Source organism: Rhineura floridana, chromosome 2 (assembly GCF_030035675.1).
Source record: "Rhineura floridana isolate rRhiFlo1 chromosome 2, rRhiFlo1.hap2, whole genome shotgun sequence".
NCBI lineage: Eukaryota > Metazoa > Chordata > Lepidosauria > Squamata > Rhineuridae > Rhineura > Rhineura floridana.
This window is the reverse complement of record NC_084481.1, coordinates 221129740-221151868: the sequence shown is the minus strand read 5'-3', so window position 1 is coordinate 221151868 and position 22129 is coordinate 221129740. Positions and strand designations below refer to the sequence as shown.

At 44.2% G+C, this 22129-nt stretch overlaps 1 protein-coding gene across 1 annotated transcript in view; it reads right to left on the bottom strand.

Moving 5' to 3' along the window:
• C2H14orf180 (chromosome 2 C14orf180 homolog) overlaps nucleotides 1–20423 on the bottom strand; it is a 33139-nt gene extending 12716 nt beyond the window's left edge. The window contains exons 1-3 of the mRNA XM_061612821.1: nucleotides 20406–20423; nucleotides 17869–17994; nucleotides 11929–11937 (exon numbers count right to left, since the gene is read on the bottom strand). Of these exons, the coding sequence (XP_061468805.1) occupies nucleotides 11929–11937; nucleotides 17869–17994; nucleotides 20406–20423 (153 nt within the window). The remainder of the gene's footprint in view (nucleotides 1–11928; nucleotides 11938–17868; nucleotides 17995–20405) is intronic.
• Between the last annotated feature and the right edge of the window lie 1706 nt (nucleotides 20424–22129).

The window sequence follows — 22129 nt, the reverse complement described above, 5'->3', positions numbered from 1 at the left end:
GTACTTGTATACATTGTTGTATAGAAATGGAAATGGACTGCCTTCAAGTCGATCCCGACTTATGGCGACCCTATAAATAGGGTTTTCATGGTAAGCGGAATTCAGAGGGGGTTTAATTGCCTCCCTCTGCGGCTAGTCATCCCCAGCTGGCTAGGGTCTGCTCAGCTTGCCACAGCTGCACAAGCCAGCCCCTTCCTTGTCCACATCTGCCAGCTGGGGAGCAACTGGGCTCCTTGGGACTATGCAGCTTGCCCACGGCTGCACAGGTGGCAGGGCACGTAACCCCTGAGCCACTCCCTGTGGGGTGATCTTTAGCTGGCCCTTGACACCCAGGAGACATGAATGGGGATTTGAACTCACAGACTCTGGACTCCCAACCAGGCTCTCCTCCCCACTGGGCTATACCAGCTTACCACTTTGATATTTTATATGAGTTGGTGGTATATCAATATTTTTATCCAGCAGTTAGTTAGTCAGTCAGTCAATCAATCAATCACACTCAAGGAGGGTGTGAAACAGAGTGAGTGGTGCGGTCTGAGGAGAGGGGATGTGGCTGGGTACGGTGTGTGATGTGGAGTAGGAATGGGGGAGGCATTCAATTCAGTTCACAGTTAAAGGCAAATCCATCAAATTTGCACTTTCTGACACCATACAAGAACCAAAACACAGCCATCCTTTGAAATTTGCACTTCTCCAAATTTGCAATGCAGCTCTCCAACCAATCTTTACAAAAACACATGTATTAGGGGAAAGTGTGCATAAAAATGAATGCATTAGTGAAAATAACATACCAAATGACCTAAATGTGTATATCAGTCAAAACGGCATACAAAAGTATGTTTAAGAGAAATTAACACTAAAACACAGAACTGTAATGAGGATTTTTTTTTTTTTTTGCAAACTGCTGCTGAAACTTGGAGAACTGAAGACTGGAAAAATGAGAAACAGAGAGACCCAAAACTGATAGATCCATCCCTAATATCAAGACAGTGAGGGGGGCTGGGCAGAAGAGGGGTGAGGTTGGGGCAGTTGAAGCACACCTGTGGAGCCAGTCTGGTGCTCCCACTAAGTCCCCCAATTCTCCCTTATAAATGTTCCATCATTTTAAAAATTCTGCCCAGAATTGAGCCTGTTGTTGAAGGAAAAAAAAGAGATGGGTGTAGAAATGATTATAAACTCCCTTCCTACCTGCCCCCGTGCCAATCTTCCTTTTCCTGTCTTCCTCTGTTCCACATTCATCATTAACTCAGGAACAGTGGGATTCAGACTATGAGTTTGCTGAGTTAACAAGCAGTTTGTCCCTGCCTCCAGTCAGTGGATATGCTGTTATACAGAGCAACCTTTTGTGAAGGGGGAAATTCCAACCCTTGCATTTGGATCTGTTCTCAAATAAATATCCTCCCAACTCTCCTCAAGCTATGTGACAGGACAGGATACACATTGAAATAAATATGCAGGAAGAGCCACGAAAGGTTAAACAAGGGAATGGGACTTTCTGAAAACATTACAGGAGCAAAGGATAATGTCACAGTATTTATAGCAGCAAATGAAAAAAACACCATTCTGAGGATTTATAGCTGTTAGAGGACTCTCTGGTGCTAAGTGAAGGTCGAAATGTTCTTTTTCATGGAACATTGTACACGAACACCCATAGGTCTTCATAAAGCACCGCCTCATTTCACCATTTGTAGGAAATTCCTTTTTTAAAAAAAAAAATTTTTTTTTATTGAAATGTTCACAATATGTAAATAATTCAGGATAAACTCAGCATACAAAAGAACTTTAAAAATGGTCATCTGGAAAAAAACATAATTCACAAAACAGTGCATTCACAATTGTGTGAAAAATCTGACTGGAATAATGAAACTAACTAAATAAAGGAATAAAAAGGGAAAAGTCACATCAAAGTATTTGAATATCTGCCACTAACAATCCAACTCATGGGAAGCTGGCAGAAGGGGTGCTGATGGAGGAGGAGCCGGGGGAAGGTCCATGGCATCCAGCTGATGGCCGGGAGCCTCTGGGCTGGATGAACACAGGCTCAGCCAAGAGCTGCACATGGGGAAGTAAAAGCTGGCTGTCATGAATACCCCTACTGGGGAGCAAGCACTGTCCATAGACTTCCATTCTAATTTTTTTCTTAGACTGACCTTTTTCTTGGCTAAGTTTGGCCTGGAATGGGACCCACAGGAATGCTCCAAAAGTGTTGCGTAAGTCCCCCCTCGGACCCTCCTCTGACATGCCCCCAGAATGCCCCTTTTTCAGCTGGGGGTCTGCCATATCCAGCTTCCCTGAGCCCAACATAAATACAAGTTGGATTGTGCCCTAAAAGGGTAATCCAAAACCGAGATCTGTCAGGAGGAGCGGGGTCTGGAATAGGCAGCTCTTAGGCCGAGCCTGGGTCAGCTGCGGCTATGTTGGTTGAAGCCCCTGAGCCTGGCTCAGCCAGAGATATGCCTGTGTAAGTCCTCAATATTGGCTTAGCCCAAGGCTAGGGTATGCCCTGGAAAAAGGGGTGTTCCAGGGAGTGGCAGGGGCAGGAGTGGGCAAGGGAATGCCTCATCCTGGCTCAGTGGGAGATATGCTGACATAAGTCCACCATCCACGCTCAGCCAGGGCTCAGCCGACAAGTCCTGAAAAAAGTGTGTGGTCTGGGCAGGATGGGGCAGGGGAGACATACCTCTGTTCCAAACTCTGTTCAGGTCAGTTACATGACCTAGCAATGCAGTGGAAGTTACACTGGCCAAAAGGGTAGTGTAAGTCAAACTCTAGCAGTAGCCCCACTCCTGAATGGAGTTTGGAATAGGGGTAAGTTACCCTGGCATCTTTTACCCCAACGTAAATTACACTGGCTTCCTCTAGCTTGGATTGCTCTGCCCATTCCTAGCTGCCCTCATTGTGTTCAGCACCTCAGTCTTTAAGCCCCTCATTATGCCACCTATAATTCACACCAGCCATTGTAGAGTTACCTTGATCCTAAAGTCCAAAATGGAAAAATCACACCTGAAATGTTTTGGTAAGATGGGGGGGCAGGGGAGTGGGGGACTTTACTGCTAACTTTACCACTTGTGTTCTTTAGTGCAAACAGTCACTGACAGATTTGATTTTGCTGTGTGTCAACGCAAGCCATCAATATGGCTCAGCTACAGATTGGGAAATGAAAGCTTTTTGGCACTACAGACATTTTTCCATTTAAGAACATAAGAAGAGCCTGCTGGATCAGGCCAGTGGCCCATCTAGTCCAGCATCCTGTTCTCACAGTGGCCAACCAGGTGCCTGGGGGAAGCCCGCAAGCAGGACCCGAGTGCAAGAACACTCTCCCCTCCTGAGGCTTCCGGCAACTGGTTTTCAGAAGCATGCTGCCTCTGACTAGGGTGGCAGAGCACAGCCATCACGGCTAGTAGCCATTGATAGCCCTGTCCTCCATGAATTTGTCTAATCTTCTTTTAAAGCCGTCCAAGCTGGTGGCCATTACTGCATCTTGTGGGAGCAAATTCCATAGTTTAACTATGCGCTGAGGATTTATACAATGGCATTATGATATCGGCTGTTTTATTTTCAATACCTTTCCTAATTATCGCTAGCATGGAATTTGCCTTTTTCACAGCTGCCGCACACTGGGTCGACATTTTCATCGTGCTGTCCACTACAACCCCGAGGTCTCTCTCCTGGTCGGTCACCGCCAGTTCAGACCCCATGAGCGTATATGTGAAATTCAGATTTTTTGCTCCAATATGCATAATTTTACACTTGTTTATATTGAATTGCATTTGCCATTTTTCTGCCCATTCACTCAGTTTGGAGAGGTCTTTTTGGAGCTCTTCGCAATCCCTTTTTGTTTTAACAACCCTGAACAATTTAGTGTCATCAGCAAACTTGGCCACTTCACTGCTCACTCCTAATTCTAGGTCATTAATGAACAAGTTGAAAAGTACAGGTCCCAATACCGATCCTTGAGGGACTCCACTTTCTACAGCCCTCCATTGGGAGAACTGTCCGTTGATTCCTACTCTCTGCTTTCTGCTTCTTAACCAATTTCTTATCCACAAGAGGACCTCTCCTCTTATTCCATGACTGCTAAGCTTCCTCAGAAGCCTTTGGTGAGGTACCTTGTCAAACGCTTTTTGAAAGTCTAAGTACACTATGTCCACTGGATCACCTCTATCTATATGCTTGTTGACACTCTCAAAGAATTCTAATAGGTTACTGAGACAGGACTTTCCCTTGCAGAAGCCATGCTGGCTCTGCTTCAGCAAGGCTTGTTCTTCTATGTGCTTAGTTAATCTAGCTTTAATAATACTTTCTACCAGTTTTCCAGGGACAGAAGTTAAGGTAACTGGCCTGTAATTTCTGGGATCCCCTCTGGATCCCTTTTTGAAGATTGGCGTTACATTTGCCACTTTCCAGTCCTCAGACACGGAGGAGGACCCAAGGGACAAGTTACATATTTTAGTTAGCAGATCAGCAATTTCACATTTGAGTTCTTTGAGAACTCTCGGGTGGATGCCATCCGGGCCCGGTGATTTGTCAGTTTTTATATTGTCCATTAAGCTTAGAACTTCTTACATTTCTCCCCGCATCTCAGCTTGGATGGTTTTTCATCAACAAATACCATTCTGTTGGATGATATATCCACTATATAATAAAGGTAGCTCTACAAAAGAAAAACTTATCCCCTCCTCCCTTCCCTCCCTCCTTACTTTATTGTGTCACATTTTCTTTTGGGAAATAATACAGAGGGCTAGTTACAAAGCCTTTGTTCTCTTGCAATAGGCTATATTTCTCCAACAAGCACAAGCACATTGACATTGTTATTCATCCTAGAGCTGAAACGAACATTTACTCTGAGCATTCTGCTCAAGACATTCAATAAAACCCATACCTTTCCGTACACCAGATATGATTACATTTTTTAAATCCTGAAATCAAGTGTTAAGGTAACCACTGCAAATGTATAATCTACGATCTAAAGATCTAAATTATGTAACTTATGGGGGAGGCGAGGAAATTCTCATTCTCATGGTTGGCTGGTGGCTCTGTGTCGGTGGGGCAGTGGAATCTGCTCCAGGTTTTAGTCTGAACTTTCAAGGAGCTGTCCAAGGTGCTGTGCAGTTTGTACACATACTCACGCACCTTATCCTCTATCTAGACAAGCAAAAGGTGTCATAAGTGTTCAAGGACAATTTCAGCCAGGGCAATAACACTTGAGGAGCGAAGCAAGGCTAGTGGCCTGTGGAGAGATCCAAGGGCAGAGAGGATTGGAGGTTCTCCACCCCTGGGTTACAGCTCATTTGATGCGGCATGGGACAAGAATCTGGTCATCTGAACTTATACCACCACCTCAGCCTATGTGCTAGGATAATGTTGATGGGAGTGGTAAGACACTGAGGACCACCTTGATGCAAACTGATCCTGTTGGCTCATCCTGCAATCCAGGAGTGTAGCAGGCAAGCCAGCCAGTGTACTGGGATGCAGCCTTGAAGTGACAGCCCAAGGCCCCTTATGGGGATCCCCCAGTGAGAAGCATAAAGATGACCCCTGTTTACTACTCTCATGGATCCAGGACTGCTGCGACAAGACATTGTGATTAGCAGCACCATCAGTGGTGGCTGGTGGCTCCAAGTCAGTGGGGCAGTAGAATCTGCTCCAGCGCGTAGTCTGAAGTTTCAGGGAGCTGCTGGAGGTCCTTCAGCACCTCGGGCAGCACCTTGAAAGTTCAAACTAAAACCGGGAGTGGATTTTACTCTCCCACTGACATGGAGCTACCAGCCATCACTACCTATACTGGATATATAAAGGATAACGCGGTACCTCAGGTAAGCTGGTCCTGACCTGTTATGGTATATATATGGCTTTATATGTGAAATTAATTTGCAGTACCACCTCCCTAGGGTGACCAGATGCAAAAGAGGTCAGGGCATGGCACCTCCTGAAATTTCTCCATCTGCAAACTGTTTAAACTGCAGGAGGTCTGTCTTCTTTTGCACCAGGCCATCCTACACCTCCTCAGACCCATAGGCACAATCGTAAGTACTGATCTGAATGCTGACTTCACACACAGCTATGTTGATGTGTGCGGTATTTGCGTTGTAAGCGCTGTTACATTAAAGTATAAGTGATCAAGAAATTCCAAGAACACGACATAGTGTTAAGAGTCCATTTACTCAGGACATTAAGGCATTAAGCAGTTTCGTTTTCACACATAGCAAGAGCTCATACAGAAAGCTGCTGCTCCTTCAAGAACAAAAAAAACCCCACAGAAAAAACACAGAGAAACTGGCTGCTCTCACTCCAGCCCTATCGCCCGTTGCCTAGGAACCAGTTGACCTTGGCAGCCTGCAAGTTCCTACAAAGACATAACAAAAACTCTTCCCTTGCTCCAGGCTTTCAGACTTGATGAAAAACAACCAGAGGTAGTATTGCCTAAGGGTCAACAGTTCCCACCTTTTCATCAAGTCTGCTTCTATAACATTTGCAATTATAACATTTCCATTTCAGCAGTACAGTTCTACAATACATGGTTATACATTTGCATCCAATAATACATTTCAATTCATTGCATCATACATTACAGTTTCCAAGCTCAAACTTTATTAATCAAACTTTGGTTGTACACCAGTCAAATATAACGTTTCTGCATCCATCTCCACAACTTGGTGCATACCTGGGCTGCTGACTAAACCCACAGTAAATCTGTCAGGAGGTTTGCCAATGTTAGCTCTCTCAGACCGCCTTAAAAGAACTGGAGCTTCGGCTCCTGCTGCACCCCCTGAACTTGTTCCTGGCATGGCTTGCTCAGGATATGTCATCTCGTCAGCCTTACATTTCTTTGTTTTACATTTGCCCCATATCAGTTCATTTAATGCATCCTTCAGTGGAATATCTGTTCCACTTTCACCCCTTGTGTAGGTGTAGGTCCTGGTGTAGATGTTCTGTCATCTGATCCATTGAGAATAACTGTTTGCTTTTGATCCCAAGGCTTGTCTGAGAGTTTAATGCTTCTGCTCAGAACAACTTGCTGTGTTTTTGAAATCCACACTCTGTAATATGCATTCTGAAAACCCAGCACAAACCCTTCCTGTGCTCTAGGTGCCAATTTGCCACGTCTTTTCCCTTGTGTAATATGGACCCAGCAACGGGCTCCAAATCTCTCAATGTGCTGCACCCTCGGCTTTCTCCCAGTGAGTTTTTCGTATGGTGACATTCCAATGGCACTACGTAACACCCTGTTGTGTATGTAATTCGCATACAGAATACATTCTCCCCAGAAAGAGTGTGTGAGACTAGAATCCTCCAACATGGCTCTCAAAGCTTCCTGAAGCACTCTGTTTTTTCTCTCCGCAAGCCCGTTAGAAAATGGAGAAAATGGAGCTGTGTAATGTTGTTCTATACCTTCACTTTCAAGGTATGCATGTAATGCTTTGCTTGTAAACTCCCCCCCCGGTCTGATCGTATCACCTTCACAGTGACATTATGCTGCGTTTGAATTTTCTTGATGAACAGTCTCAGCTTCTGCTCTGCGTCATCTTTCCTCTTGAGCAAATAAACATGAGTGAATCTTGAGAAGTCATCTACTATGACCATAAAATACCTTGCACCTCCTCGTGAACTGTTTATTGGCCCTGATAAATCAACATGAATTAGCTGGTAGGGAGCGGTTGTCAAGCTTTCCGCCTCCCGGTTTATTGGTGCAATAGTCATTTTAGCTTTATGGCAGGCATCACAATCCATTAACTGACCACAATCTGTCAATTTCATGTTTTCACTAAGACTCGGGGTTTGCTTAATTGTTTTGTAGTTTGCATGCCCCAGCCTTCTGTGCCAATCATGCACACAGCCTTTATGTGTCTGCGCCTCAGCACCACACGCAACACACCCTGCCTGATTGCCTTTTATTACAAACTGTGCATCTTTTAGGCTCCCTTGCATGCATATTACACCCCCTCTTTTCACAAAACATTTGTCTCTGTCAAACACCACTGAAAACCCAATGCTGGTCAGTTTTCGAACAGACAAAATATTACTAGACAAGTCAGGGACATACAATACATCAGAAATTATGCCAATCTTACTCAGTTTCAACGTCCCTCGCGCTTTGACAGTTCGTCTCGATCCATCAGCCAGTAAAACAGAGTCCTGCACTTCTTTTGATGTGTGCAATAAACGTAAGTCCTTTACGAGGGTATGGGATGCTTCGCTGTCCAAAATCCAGTCTGTCTCCATAAACTGAGGCTTTTCTGCGCTGACAAAGTTCACACTGCCCTGCTTCCAGCCTCCGTCTCTGTTTCTTTGCTTGACTGCACCGTCTCTTTGAATATGTCCACGCGCTCCGCAGAAATAACAAGTTTTCAGCTGTTGCTGCTCCTGGTAGCTTGCTTGCTTGCTTCTGACAGCTTCCTTTGGTTCGGCCTTTTTCGCCTCCTGTCTCCGCTGCCACTCCTGGGTCAATTTTTCCTCAATAAAACCCACATTCAGGCCCCCATCTGGCATTGCTTCCATTGCCATCACAAAATTATTCCAGCTTCCATCGAGTGAAGCCAGGATAATATACGTCTTCTGAAGGATACTGTGTTCCACGCCTCGGTCTTCTAATTCAGCAAATTGTTGATGTTTGGCGGTTTCTTGCGTGAAACAACACGTTACGTTGGATGTAAGATGGTAAAGAAGCATCACAGAGGCTTGAGAAAGTTTTAAGAGTCTTTACTAAGACATTATGGCCAAAGGCATTTAAAGTAGATACATGTAGAGTTTCACCCCCCTTCAAGATAGAACTAGGTAGAACTGCTTGCTTCAAAGACACACACAGAAGAAGGAAGAACTAACAGCATGCTGTCACAACTTTCCCAGCTGTTATCTCCCGTTACCATGACAACCTGTCTGGCCTTGAATGTCTGCTCTCTCAGGCCAGGAATAGCTGATAACACAGAACCATTCCCATACATCTTGAAACATTTCAGACTTGATGAAAAAACACATTGGTAGTACGGCCTAGTAAGCCAACATTTCCCCCTTTCATCATGTCTGTAAATCCATTACAACATTTCTACAATACAAAGGTAATACATTTCAATACATTGCATCATACAGATTCAGTTTACATTTCAGTACAGCTCAGAACATCTCTGTACATTTAGCTAGAACTTTATTCAATCAAACTTTGGCTGAACACAAGTCAGATACAATGTCTCAGGATCCATTTCAACCTCCTTATGCATTCCAGGACTGGTTATTAATCCTACCGTGAATCTATCAGGCGGTTTGCCAATGTTTGATCTCTGAGAACGTCTCAAAGGCACTAGAGCTTCTGCTCTCTCAGCCCCCCCATTTGAGCTGGTGCTTGGTACAGCCTGCGCAGGATCTTCCATTTCCTCAGCCTTGCGTTTCTTTGATCTTCGTTTCCCACAAATGAGTTCATTTAATGCATCCCTAAGAGGAATTTGTGTGCCTTCCACTTTTATGACAAGGTTTGGTTTAAATGTTTGTGCTTGTGTTTGTGCTTGTGTGTCAGCTGATCCTGTGAGAATGACTGTTTGCCTTTGATCCCAAGGCTTTTCTGAGACTTTAATGCTTCTGCTCAGAATTAATTGCTGTGTTTCTGGTATCCAAACTCTGAAATATGCATTCTGAAACCCCAGAACAAATCCCTGTTGTGCTCTGGGTGTAAGTTTGCCCCTTCTTTTTCCCTGTGGAATGTGGACTCAGCATCGTGCCCCGAATTTCTGAATGTGTTGCAATTTCGGCTTTCTCCCAGTGAGTTTCTCATAAGGTGACATTCCAAGTGCACTGTGTAACACCCTGTTGTGAATGTAATTCGCATACATGATTGCCTCTGCCCAGAAAGAATTCCCTAAACTGGAATCCATTAACATGGCTCTCATTGCTTCCTGAAGCACCCTGTTTTTTCTCTCAGCAGTTCCGTTGGAAGGTTTAAGTGCTATTTTCTTACTTGCCAGCACTTCATGCAATGCTTTACTCATGAATTCCTCCCCCTGGTCTGAGCGTATAGCCCCCACTGTGGTGCCATGTTGAGTTTCAATTCTCTTAATGAACAGTTTCAGCTTCTGCTCAGCTTCACTTTTATGCTTGAGCAAATAAAGATGAGTGTATCTCGAGAAATCATCTACCACTACCATAAAAAACTTAGCACCTCCTCGTGAAGTGTTTATTGGCCCTGATAAATCAACATGAATGAGTTCATACGGTGCTAATGTGGTCCTTTCAGCCTCCCGGTTTATGGGTGCAATTGTCATTTTCGCTTTATGGCACGCATCACAATCCATCATTAACTGTCCACAGTCTTTCAAACACATGTTTTCACTATGCATCGGGGTTTTCTTTATCGTGTCAAAGTTTGCATGCCCCAGCTTCTGATGCCACTCATGGACGCAGCCTTGATGTGTCTGTGCCTCAGCGTTTAACACAGCACACCCTGCTTGACTGCTCTTTATTACAAACTGGGAATCATTCAGGATTCCCTGCAAGCACACTTGATCACCCCTCATTACATAACATTTGTCTCTGTCAGACAACACTGAAAACCCAGAATTCACCAGTTTTCTGACAGAAAACATGTTATGAGACAGTTCTGGTACAAACAAACAATCTGACAGTATTCCAAGCTTATCAAATCTCACCAGTCCTCGAGCCTCCACATTTTTCCGTGATCGATCCGCTAGTTGCACAAAGTCCTGCTCATCTGTAGACGAATAAAACAAACTCCTGTCTGTAATTAATATATGGCTTGCACCGCTGTCAAGAATCCAGTCAACAGGTCCTAAATCTTGAGACTTATGTTTACAAACAAAGTTCACACTGCCGCTATGCGTCTTCCAGCCTCCGTCCCTGGAGTTTCGCTTGACTGCACAGTCTTTCTGGAGATGCCCACGAGCCCCGCAAACACGACAAGCCTTTAGCCGCTGCTGCTCCTGCTTGTAATCCTGCTTGCTTCCGACAGCCTCCTTCGGCACGGCACTTTTCGCCTCCTGCCTCCGCTGCCATTCCTGGCTCAGCTTTTCCTCAATAAACGCAACATTGAGCCCCCCATCGGGCATGGCTTCAATTCCCATAACAAAATTATTCCAACTCCCATCGAGTGAAGCCAGGATCATATAGGTCTTCTGAAGTTCAGAGTGTTCGACGCCTCGGTCTGTCAACTCTGCAAACAAGCGTCTGAATTCCGTGAGATGCTCACTCATTTCGCACTCACCCGTGAAGCGCATCTGGTACAGCTTCCGTGCCAAACACAATCTAGATCCCGCGGTCTGTTGCACATGAAGGGCCTCCAACACGTCCCACATCTGTTTGGTGTTTGTAACATCTCTCACATGTAGCAGTTGAGAGTCTGATAGAGCCAGAGTAATAAAAGCCTGCGCCCTCTCATCATTCCGTGTCCAGACCGCTGTAAGGGGTGCAGGGGGTGTTCCATCAATAGCTTCCCATAAATCCTCTTTTATTAGAAAAGCACGCATCCTTGGCTTCCAACTGCCATAATTCTTTTCATTAAGTCTCTCCATCGGCAAGCCTCCAGACAAGTTTACAGCCATCTCTGCTCACCTCTGTCTGGCACAATCAATCAAGCTGCCCTCTGGATTTCCGTCTGCTGTTCAGACCAGCCACTTACTCCTGTGTAACGTGCTGTGGATCTGGGCCCATAACCCTGTTGATGTTTGGCGGTTTCTTGCGTGAAACAACACGTTACGTTGGATGTAAGATGGTAAAGAAGCATCACAGAGGCTTGAGAAAGTTTTAAGAGTCTTTACTAAGACATTATGGCCAAAGGCATTTAAAGTAGATACATGTAGAGTTTCACCCCCCTTCAGGATAGAACTAGGTAGAACTGCTTGCTTCAAAGACACACACAGAAGAAGGAAGAACTAACAGCATGCTGTCACAACTTTCCCAGCTGTTATCTCCCGTTACCATGACAACCTGTCTGGCCTTGAATGTCTGCTTTCTCAGGCCAGGAATAGCTGATAACACAGAATCATTCCCATACATCTTGAAACATTTCAGACTTGATGAAAAAACACATTGGTAGTACGGCCTAGTAAGCCAACACAAATAGGCGCCTGAATTCAGTAAGATGCTCACTCATAGTGCACTCATCCGTGAAACGTATCTGGTACAGCTTCCTTGCCAGACACAGCTTGGATCCCGCTGTCTGTTGCACATGAAGAGCCTGCAACACGTCCCACATACGTTTGGCTGTGGGTTCATCTCTTACATGCAGCAGTTGAGAGTCGGATAGAGCCAAGGTAATAAAAGCCTGCGCCTTCTCATCTCTTCGCGTCCAGGCCGCTGTTGGTGGTACTGGTGGGGTCCCTTCAATCACAGCAAATAACTCCTCTTTTATCAGGAAAGCCCACATTCTCATCTTCCAGCTGGCGTAATTATTTTCCATAAGTCTTTCCATGGGCATGCCTCCAGACATGTTTACAGCCATGTTCGCTCACCTCTGTCTGGCACAATCAATCACGCTGCTCTCTGGAACTCAGTCTGCAGCTCAGACCACTTACTCACTTCTCTGTAACGTGCGCTGGATCTGGGCCCATAACCCTGTTGATGTGTGCGGTATTTGCGTTGTAAGCGCTGTTACATTAAAGTATAAGTGATCAAGAAATTCCAAGAACACGACATAGTGTTAAGAGTCCATTTACTCAGGACATTAAGGCATTAAGCAGTTTCGTTTTCACACATAGCAAGAGCTCACACAGAAAGCTGCTGCTCCTTCAAGAACAAAAAAAACCCCACAGAAAAAACACAGAGAAACTGGCTGCTCTCACTCCAGCCCTATCTCCCGTTGCCTAGGAACCAGTTGACCTTGGCAGCCTGCAAGTTCCTACAAAGACATAACAAAAACTCTTCCCTTGCTCCAGGCTTTCAGACTTGATGAAAAACAACCAGAGGTAATCTTGCCTAAGGGTCAACAAGCTATGCATGGAAACATTGGGGGGGGGTAGGAGGAGCCCTGTCCTTGTTGGCTAATGGACTCAGTTGTGAGTACATAAAGCAGTTAATGAATGTTAAGAGGAAAGTGCTCATCATTAAAAGTGATCTTGAGTAGCCGTGGGGGAGAAACTCAGTTTGCTTTGCATTTCAATATGAACCTATTTAATTGGTCCCAGGCTATGGTCTGAAAGGCACAGAAGGCCAGCTCCCTACTGAAGCTAAGCAGGGTCAGGTCTGGTCAGTGCCTGGATGGGAGACTGCCTGGGAACTATATGTAAGCCGCCTTGGGTTTCAATCATGAAAAGAAAGGCGGGGTATAAATGTAATAAATAAATAAATAAATTTGCAGTTCCCGAAACAATACGCAAAACAAAATGCCTTTGAGAATTCCTTTGAAATGTGCACTTCTCTGAATGTTAAGATGCAAAAGGCAAACTAATACAGAAATACGTCAAGCTGAACGCAAAACGAACAATGAGAACCCAAAATGGATGGATTCCTCTGTCCCTAATCTTGAGCAACGCTAAAGGAAAATATGTTCAGAGTCAGATAACACTGGAATGCAAGATAGTGGGGATAAGTAACAGAATAAAAAGGCATTACTTTCATGTTTCTGTGCTTTCCAGAGGAGAAGGATCTGGCTGTCTACTGAAGGAATGGGATGTTTGGCTAGCTGGTCTGATCCTGCAGGGTCCATTTGTGCCAGGAATGTGAGTGTCCCACCCTCAATGTGCTTCTCTGAATCCCTGCAAGTCATATGTGGAGTGGAGAGACACATCCTTCTATCAGATATGTTGTTGAACTCTAGAGTCTTTCTTAAGTAGGGATGGGCAAAACTGCCAGTTTCAGTTTCTCTCACTTTTTCATTATTTCCAGTCTTAAGTTCAGTTCTTCACATTTCCACATAGGTTTGTCATTTTTTTTTAAAAAAAGTCCTTATGAAAATTTGCCATCAGTTTTACGTAAATTTCTCCTGCTATATACATTGTTATATGCACTTTCCCCTAATATAATGCATATATAACGCATATAATGCATTTTATTTTCACCAATATATGCATTTTATACACACATTACTCTAATATATGCATTTTTGTACACATCACTTGGCTAGAGAATGCATGTTGATGCACATTGCACATTACTTTTTAGATGCAGGGATTCAGAAATACATGTTAGTCATGCTTCCTTAAACTTGCACAGCAGCAGTAATTAGAGAATTAGTTCCGGTGTGGTAACTAAATACAATCCAGCTCCATGTGCAATGCCACTCAGTGATCAGAACCTGCATCTTCAAAATAACAACCCAAATCCACCCTAAGTCAGGGTAAATCCAGGTGTTCATTTGCCACATCTTACTACATGTTTTCCAAAGGCATGAATTCTCCCATGATAGACTGAGGCTACGTGGGTGAAATCCTGGTAAAACACATACAGACTCAATGCCCACTGAGCACTGTTTTTCTGCATGCTCCCAGACATGACTGGACATGACCTTCTGCCACAGAGACCTTCGGGTAACAAGTGACTAACAAATCATCATCATCATCATCATCATCAGTTTATGTTGTTGGCAAGTAAAAAGTTCCTAAGAGTATTTTTCCATGGCAGAGTTACAAGGCCATTTAGCTCACAAGGCTGGAGTGGACATGCACTCTTCAAGGACACGTTGCCAGGACAACCAGCTGTCTTATCAGTATATAGCTGGAAACTGAAACTGGCAGAGTGTGGGGGTCGAGGAGTTTGTTAGTAGAGAGAAAGAGCTTGTAAATGTATCCTGAAACTTTTCATGTCAGTAAAAGTGACTCTTAAAACCTATGTCTTGTCTGGCTGAGTGATTCAACTGGGATCTAGCCTGTCACTATTCTGTTCTGCATTCTGGGCATCTGCTTGTGCCCGATCCAACATCCAACAAGTGGTAGCAGAGGATGGTTTCGATGCGCAGACGGATGTCCGAAGAAAAGCCAAAAGAGGAGTAAAGAGGACAAGCGTGTGAAGAGACGGCGAAACCGAAAACTGAGCTGAAAGCTGTGAGAGAGCCGTGGGAATAACTGACTGAAGGACGGAGGTGAGAAGCTCTAAATTACAAAGGCGGTGAACTGTGAAAAGTGAAAGTATGTCTGTTATGTTATCGGCCGGGATTCCCTTGGAAAGGCTGACAGGGAAAAATTATGGCAGTTGGAAACAGAGAATGCAAGCGTTTCTAGTGAAAGAAGGCGTTTGGCAAGCCATCGCAGATGACCCACCCGCCGTGGTGCCAATTCCAGCGGATTGGAGAAGGCTGGATGAGAGGGCAAAGGCGTCAATTGTTCTTGCTATTGATGATTCTCAATTACTGCACGTGCGTGATGCAGTAACAGCTAAGGAAACCTGGGAAACTTTAAGAAATATTCATGTGAAAAAGACTGCTAGTAGTAAAATATATCTTGCCAGAAGATTATATCAGATGCGCTTATCTGGAGATACAACCATGTCAGAGCACTTATTGGAGATGAATAGACTATTTGCTGAGTTGACAGAACGTGACGTTGAACATTCTCAAATGCAAAAAGTTTATATTGTGTTATCAAGTCTGGATTCAAGTTATGATGCTCTGGTGAGTTCGATGGAAGCGATGAATGACGCAAACCTGACCATGGACTATATTGAAGGAAAACTTTTACAAGAATTTCAAAGAAGGCAAGAAATGGCAAAGCAGGAAAGGACTGAGTCTAAACACAACGTGGAAAAGCAGAACATCAAAGCAGCGGAGGAGAGACTGTATGGACAAAAGGCATGTTATTTTTGTGGTTCCAGGCAACATCTTCAAAAGAATTGTGAAGCAAGAAGAAGAGAAAGAGGAAGAAAACCATGTGTACAGGTGATGTATGCTAGTAAGAATAAGCAATGTATTAACAATAAGCAGGGAAATAAATGTAATGATGTATGGGCTCTTGACAGTGGGGCTACAAATAGCATAATCAAAGATAAATCAATGTTTCATACATTTCGTGACCTAGAGGATTATGTGATAATGGCTGACGGATCTAAGAAACTGATCAAAGGTAGGGGTACAGTGAAATTAGCAGGTTTCAATACCATTATGACAGATGTGCTGTTTATTCCTGACATTGAATGCAACATTATGGCTGTGTCAAAACTTAATGGAATGGGGTTCAATGTGTTGTTTCAAAGGGGCTCATGTCAAGTCATGAAAGGGAACAAAATATTCATGAAAGGGATAGTAAAGAACTCATTGTTCTACCTACACTTGAAACAAACAAATCATGTGCTTATGTGTGCCAATGAGAAACCCCACAATAATTGTGTACATTTATGGCACAGAAAATTGGGACATATAGGATATCAAAATGTGGTGAAAGCAACTGAAAATAGTAAAGATGTGACATTAAGAAATTGTGGTAAATATGTAGCCTGTAATGTGTGTCAGCAAACCAAAGCAATTGTGTCAGCAAGAAACACTGAAGCCAAGTCTAGTACAAATGCACCCACAGTACATGACAGAGAAACAGGGGTAAAAGAATACCTTGGTAAAAGTGACAAGCAAATGTTGAGACGTTCTGGAAGGGCAAATGTGAGTGTGCTGCCTGACAGATTTAGGATTGCCACAGTAAAGGGGATTGAAGCACAAACACACAGGGTAATGGATGCTGACACATTATACTTGGAGTGTGTAAAACCCAAAGAGATAAACTGATGATGTTTGTAAAACCTCTGAAAAATAAAGGAACAAAGAAATGTAGAAGTACACTGAACTGAACATGTAAACTGAAAAAAAAAAGATGTATCATGTGGAAGAAAATGATATAAGTAAATGCAGAAATGAATGTAATAAAAATAATGAAACAGAACTGATGTTAATGTAAACAGGATAATATATCATGCAAGAAATGTAAATGTAATGACAAATGGAAGCAAAAATGTGAACAAATGTAAAAGGTGCTGCTTATGGAAAAATAGGTGGGGGCTGTTGGCAAGTAAAAAGTTCCTAAGAGTATTTTTCCATGGCAGAGTTACAAGGCCAAGTAGCTCACAAGGCTGGAGTGGACGTGCACTCCTCAAGGACACGTTGCCAGGACAACCAGCTGTCTTATCAGTATATAGCTGGAAACTGAAACTGGCAGAGTGTGGGGGTCGAGGAGTTTGTTAGTAGAGAGAAAGAGCTTGTAAATGTATCCTGAAACTTTTCATGTCAGTAAAAGTGACTCTTAAAACCTATGTCTTGTCTGGCTGAGTGATTCAACTGGGATCTAGCCTGTCACTATTCTGTTCTGCATTCTGGGCATCTGCTTGTGCCCGATCCAACATCCAACATATGTATGCCTCAGAGGGGATATCATGCTTAGGAAAAATAGCAAATAAACTAATTGGACTTAGCTATGCTATAAGACAGAGATGGGGAACCTATGGCCATCCAGATGTTGTTGGAAGCCAACTCCCATCAGCCCCAGCCAGGGACGATGGGAGATGTGGTCCAACAGCATCTGGACAGCCACAGGTTCCCCTGCTATAGGTATGTCTGACTCTCCTATCCGCTGAACTCACTTTAGCCCAATTAGCTCTTCCTCTCTTGGTGAGCTCTGAAAAAGGGATCTGGTAATTTTTTCTCCAGACCTGTCCACAGCCTTGATGCACATCTGCTTTTCCAAAGCATCTTCTTCTCAGCTTATGTTTATTCTTTGTCCAATCCAGCCATTGGCTGATTATGATTAATTTCTATGTGAGTCAACCATGCCTCTGGATGTACTCCAAAGGCCTTCTGCGTGGCTCCAGTCATAATATAAAGAGCTTAGAAATGGTTCTGAGCGCGACAGACAGTAGAAGCTGCCAAAGGAAAACTTCAAAGGGATTGTGTGTGTGTGTGTGAGAGAGAGAACAACTTTTGAATGGTTAGGATCATATGTTGAACATACCATGAACACGTCCAATAATTTCATCTGGTTCCTGGAATCGAACTCTTCTCTCGACCTTTTGCTTTTCGCTGAGAGTTTTGTTCAGGGATGATCTTTTTCTCAGTATAGAAGGAGGGCATCTAGTGTAGTGTGTCTGGGGAAAAATTGAGCAATATACATGCATAGTACTCAGTATAAGTAGAGCTGCACTGAATTTTTGAACCCATCATTTTATTTGCACAAGATGTCTGTTTTGAGGGTTCCCCAACACTCCTTGCCTTACCTTTTAACGCACAAGTTTCATGCCTATTTATTTAGCCATGCTGCTTCAGTGCCATTCCCCTCTTCCTAATTAAACTTTCTTTCCCATTTATACTGGGATCCCAACCAATCAGGGACTATGACATGAATATGATTATGATCTCATGGTGCTAGACAGCCAATAAGATTGGATGCATGTGGTGGCATCACTGAGGGCAAATGAAATAATTAATAATTGCTGTCATCCTGATTGGTGAGGGAAGAGGAATGTATCTAGAGTCAATCTGGGCCATTGTGGGGGCAGGGAAGGGAAAATGGTGGCCGCCACACTCACAAAAATGGTGGGAAATATTTGGAGAAAATTCAGCAAAGTGGCCTTTTTTCTAGTATGTGGGGTGGAGGGATGAGAAAGAAAAATGTCTTCTGAGAAATTTAGATGCAGACATAGCCTTATATCAAAGCAGGCCCTTGTTCCATCCAGCTCAGTATTGTCCACACTGACTTGCAGCAGCTCTCCAGGGTTTCAGACAGGGGATATTCCCAGCCCTACCTGGAGGTACCAGAAATTGAATCTGAGACCTTCTGCATGCAAAGCAGATGCTCTACTACCACTGAGCTAGGGACCTTTCCCATACTCAGCTTTCAACAGTGCACTCTCTCCAGCAGTGCGATTGCCCTCATTTCCTTTCCCTGGTTTCTGTCCGTGAATTAAAAAAGCCAGAAAACAACCTAGCTCTGGAGGGATCATATATCTCTCCCATGCCAATATTGTTAAGGCCACATTTTATATGCTTTACAAATTAGACCCATTATTACTGTAATAAAGTGGGATTTGAACATTAGACTTCCCCGCAGATATTTCAATAAAACTATTGACAGGATTTTAGTTGGGAAGAGCGATGATTTAATGTTGTAGAGGTTTTTTTTAAAAAAAGCCTTGGTAAAACTCTGGGGACCTACCATCATTAAATATACATCTTTCAGTCAAGATGGCTCAGAGATGATTGTTGAAATATGGCTCTTTATTATTATTGTCTCTGTCGCATCAATAGCACATGCAAGAGCTTATTCTTTTGTTTTCCTAGGGCTATTTGTAGACACCATTGCTTTTCTGTTCTTCCTAAGACTTGGAAGTAAGGTCTATAAAGGCCTTTCAAGCATGATGCCTCTTTATTGTCGGGTGAGATAGAGAAGCCTAATGCTGTTCTTGATTATCATAAAACTGCCAAGTTACGAATGCCTCAGGAATAGAAACATGGGCAAAACTGGTACAAGGTGACTTACGATGCTCCAAGACAAAGAGAAGCTTGTTTAGAGATGTCTGTGGTTCCAGAAGTTCTACAGAGATGTTCATTGGCCATATATATAGGAAAAAGGGATTGTTAAACCACTCGGAATTGTGGCTCTGTGAGGGGAATGGGGAGTCTCCTAAAGACTCTCAGCATCCTTATCAAACTACAGTTCCCAGGATTCTTTGGGGGAAGCCACAACTTCTAAACTGGTATAAACCTAGTTTAAATGTAAGGTGCAGATGCTGCCTTAGTATTAGTTGTGGAAGATAAATCTTGTCTTTGGAGGAAGTGTGCCTCTACAACGATAGTGGGGACAAACAAGAGGGAAAATATGTTGCCTTCATTCTAAGCTTCTTGTGGGTATCTAACTGGCTATGGCTGGACTGCTGGACTTGGTTAGAGCTGGCCCAACTATTAGGCAGAGTGAGGCATCTGTCTCAGGCAGCAGATGCTGGGAGGTGGGGAGTAACAGCAAGGTGTTGGAGGGTGTGCCACATATCCTGCCCTGCATCCTCTAATCTAACCTGCTTGCCTTGGGTGCAGTGGAGGACACTATTCCATCATCAGTACTGAAGTAAGATGCAGCTGCCGGTTCAGTCAGCTTCTGTACATGGAAAGGGGTAACATCTTGCACTTCAGCTCAGGTAGCAAAATGTCTTGGGCTGGCCCTGGATAAAGGTTAAGACATTGCTCAGCTCATTTGCACTCTGAGAGGTCATTTGAAAGTCCACGGCTTGCCGACATCACCAACAGTTCTATTTTAAAAAAAATGTTCATGTAACTTGGGGATTCAAACGATGAGTTCTCCAAGTCCCCAGCTCCCTAGCCCTACTCTGTCTACCTCTTCTCTGACATCATTGCAATTAAGCCTGTCTCAGCCAATGACTGTCCAGGTTCATTGTGTCATCATCACAGATCTGTCACTTGCCACCGAAGAACACTCAGAGCTCCTGTGAGCTGCAAACATACTGGTAGCAACAGCTTTCAAAGGTATTCTAAGAATCCATCTTACCTTTTCTTTCCTGTGCATTGGAGAATCTTCAGGAATGTCTTCATGCTGAAAAAAATGGACATCTGCAGAACTTCTGAAAGTCTTGGGAACTTTGCTGGTTCATGACTTCTGCAAGGATTGCATAATGTAGTCAGAGTTTGGAAGGGAGAAATGAATCCCCAAACTGCAAACAGTCAAAATCACTAGTGGGAACCTCTTCTGCACAAGACACATTGAAATGATTGGGAGCAACACAGGAGAATACTGATGAACATCTGTAGAAGAAGAAGCCTTTGGTGGGTTGTGTATGTATGGGGTGGTATTCAACTAAATAATTGCATGAGAAGAACTTCTGCTTGCACAATTGGACTTTCTCCCCTCTCCTCCCCCCCATGCATGCCCCACAGTGACCCCCCACAGTGGCCCCAAATCTGCTCTGGAGTATTGGGGGGAAACCCAGAACATATTTATGGGGGGGGATGGCAGAGGAGAGGGAGAGATCATTCCAGAAAGTTCACCTTAGCACCATGTTGAATACAACCCATGGTGTTCAGGGGAAGCCCTACAGTTCAGTGCTTTGCATACAAAAGATCCCAGATTCAGTCTCCAGTATGTTAAGGCAGGGCTGGAGAAGACCTCTGTCTGACACCCTGGGGAGCTACTGCCAATCAGTATAGATTATACTGAGTGAGACAATGGTCTGACTCAATATAAGGCAGCTTTCTTTATTTCTAATCTGGTCTGACTCCAGGTTTATGGCGCTGTTGGTAAGGTGGTTTCTGCTGGGCTTCTTCCTACATCAGTGGGCCCTAGCTTGGTGGCCACATCAGGTTGCTGTGAACTGCCTGGAGCAACACTCCATTGGGGGCATTCTGGGAAATTTAAAATCGTGGCTTGCAGAACCAGCCCCTCAGCATGAGGAGGGGGGTGTCACAAAGCAGGCATCAGTACCGTTTGGCCCGGCATCAATATCGTCATCATCATTATTAAGTTTATATCCCACCTTTCCTCCAAGGAGTTTAAGGTGCCGTACACAGTTCTCCCCCTCCCTATTTTGTCATTACAACAACCCTATGAGGTAGGTTAGGCTAAGAGACAGTGACTACTCCAAGGCCACCCAGTGAGCTTCATGGCTGAGTAGAGATTTGAACCCAGGTCTCTCTAGTCCAACACTCTAACCACTGCACCCACTAGCTGTCTGAAAAGGCTAGGTACAAATGACAGACCTGCACTTAGTCCACGGCACGTGACTTCAGAGTTTGCAGCTGTTACCTGGGCCTTCATGATCTTCCCGTTCCAGCAGAACAAACAGATGCAGCTTCATCACAGCCGCTGCCCCATTGCTGTTCAAATGCTCTCAAGCAGACCTGAAGAGGGAGTAAGCTCTGACCGTCAAGAACATTTATGATGAGTGTGATAAAATGAGATCTGAGCTCACGGCCAGGCCCCAGACATTTTTCTGCCTGAGGGAAAGGCGATGATGGCTTCTCCCCCCCCCTCTTGCTGCATGTATACAAGCCTACCAGACTGGCAAATGTAAATGGACTGCCTTCAAGTCGATTCCGACTTATGGCGAACCTACGGTTTTCGTGGTAAGCGGTATTCAGAGGTGGCTTCCCATTGCCTTCCTCTGAGGCTGAGAGGCAGTGACTGGCCCAAAGTCACCCAGTGAGCTTCATGGCTGTGTGGGGATTTGAACCCTGGTCTCCCAGGTCAGAGTCCAACACTCTAACCACTACACCACA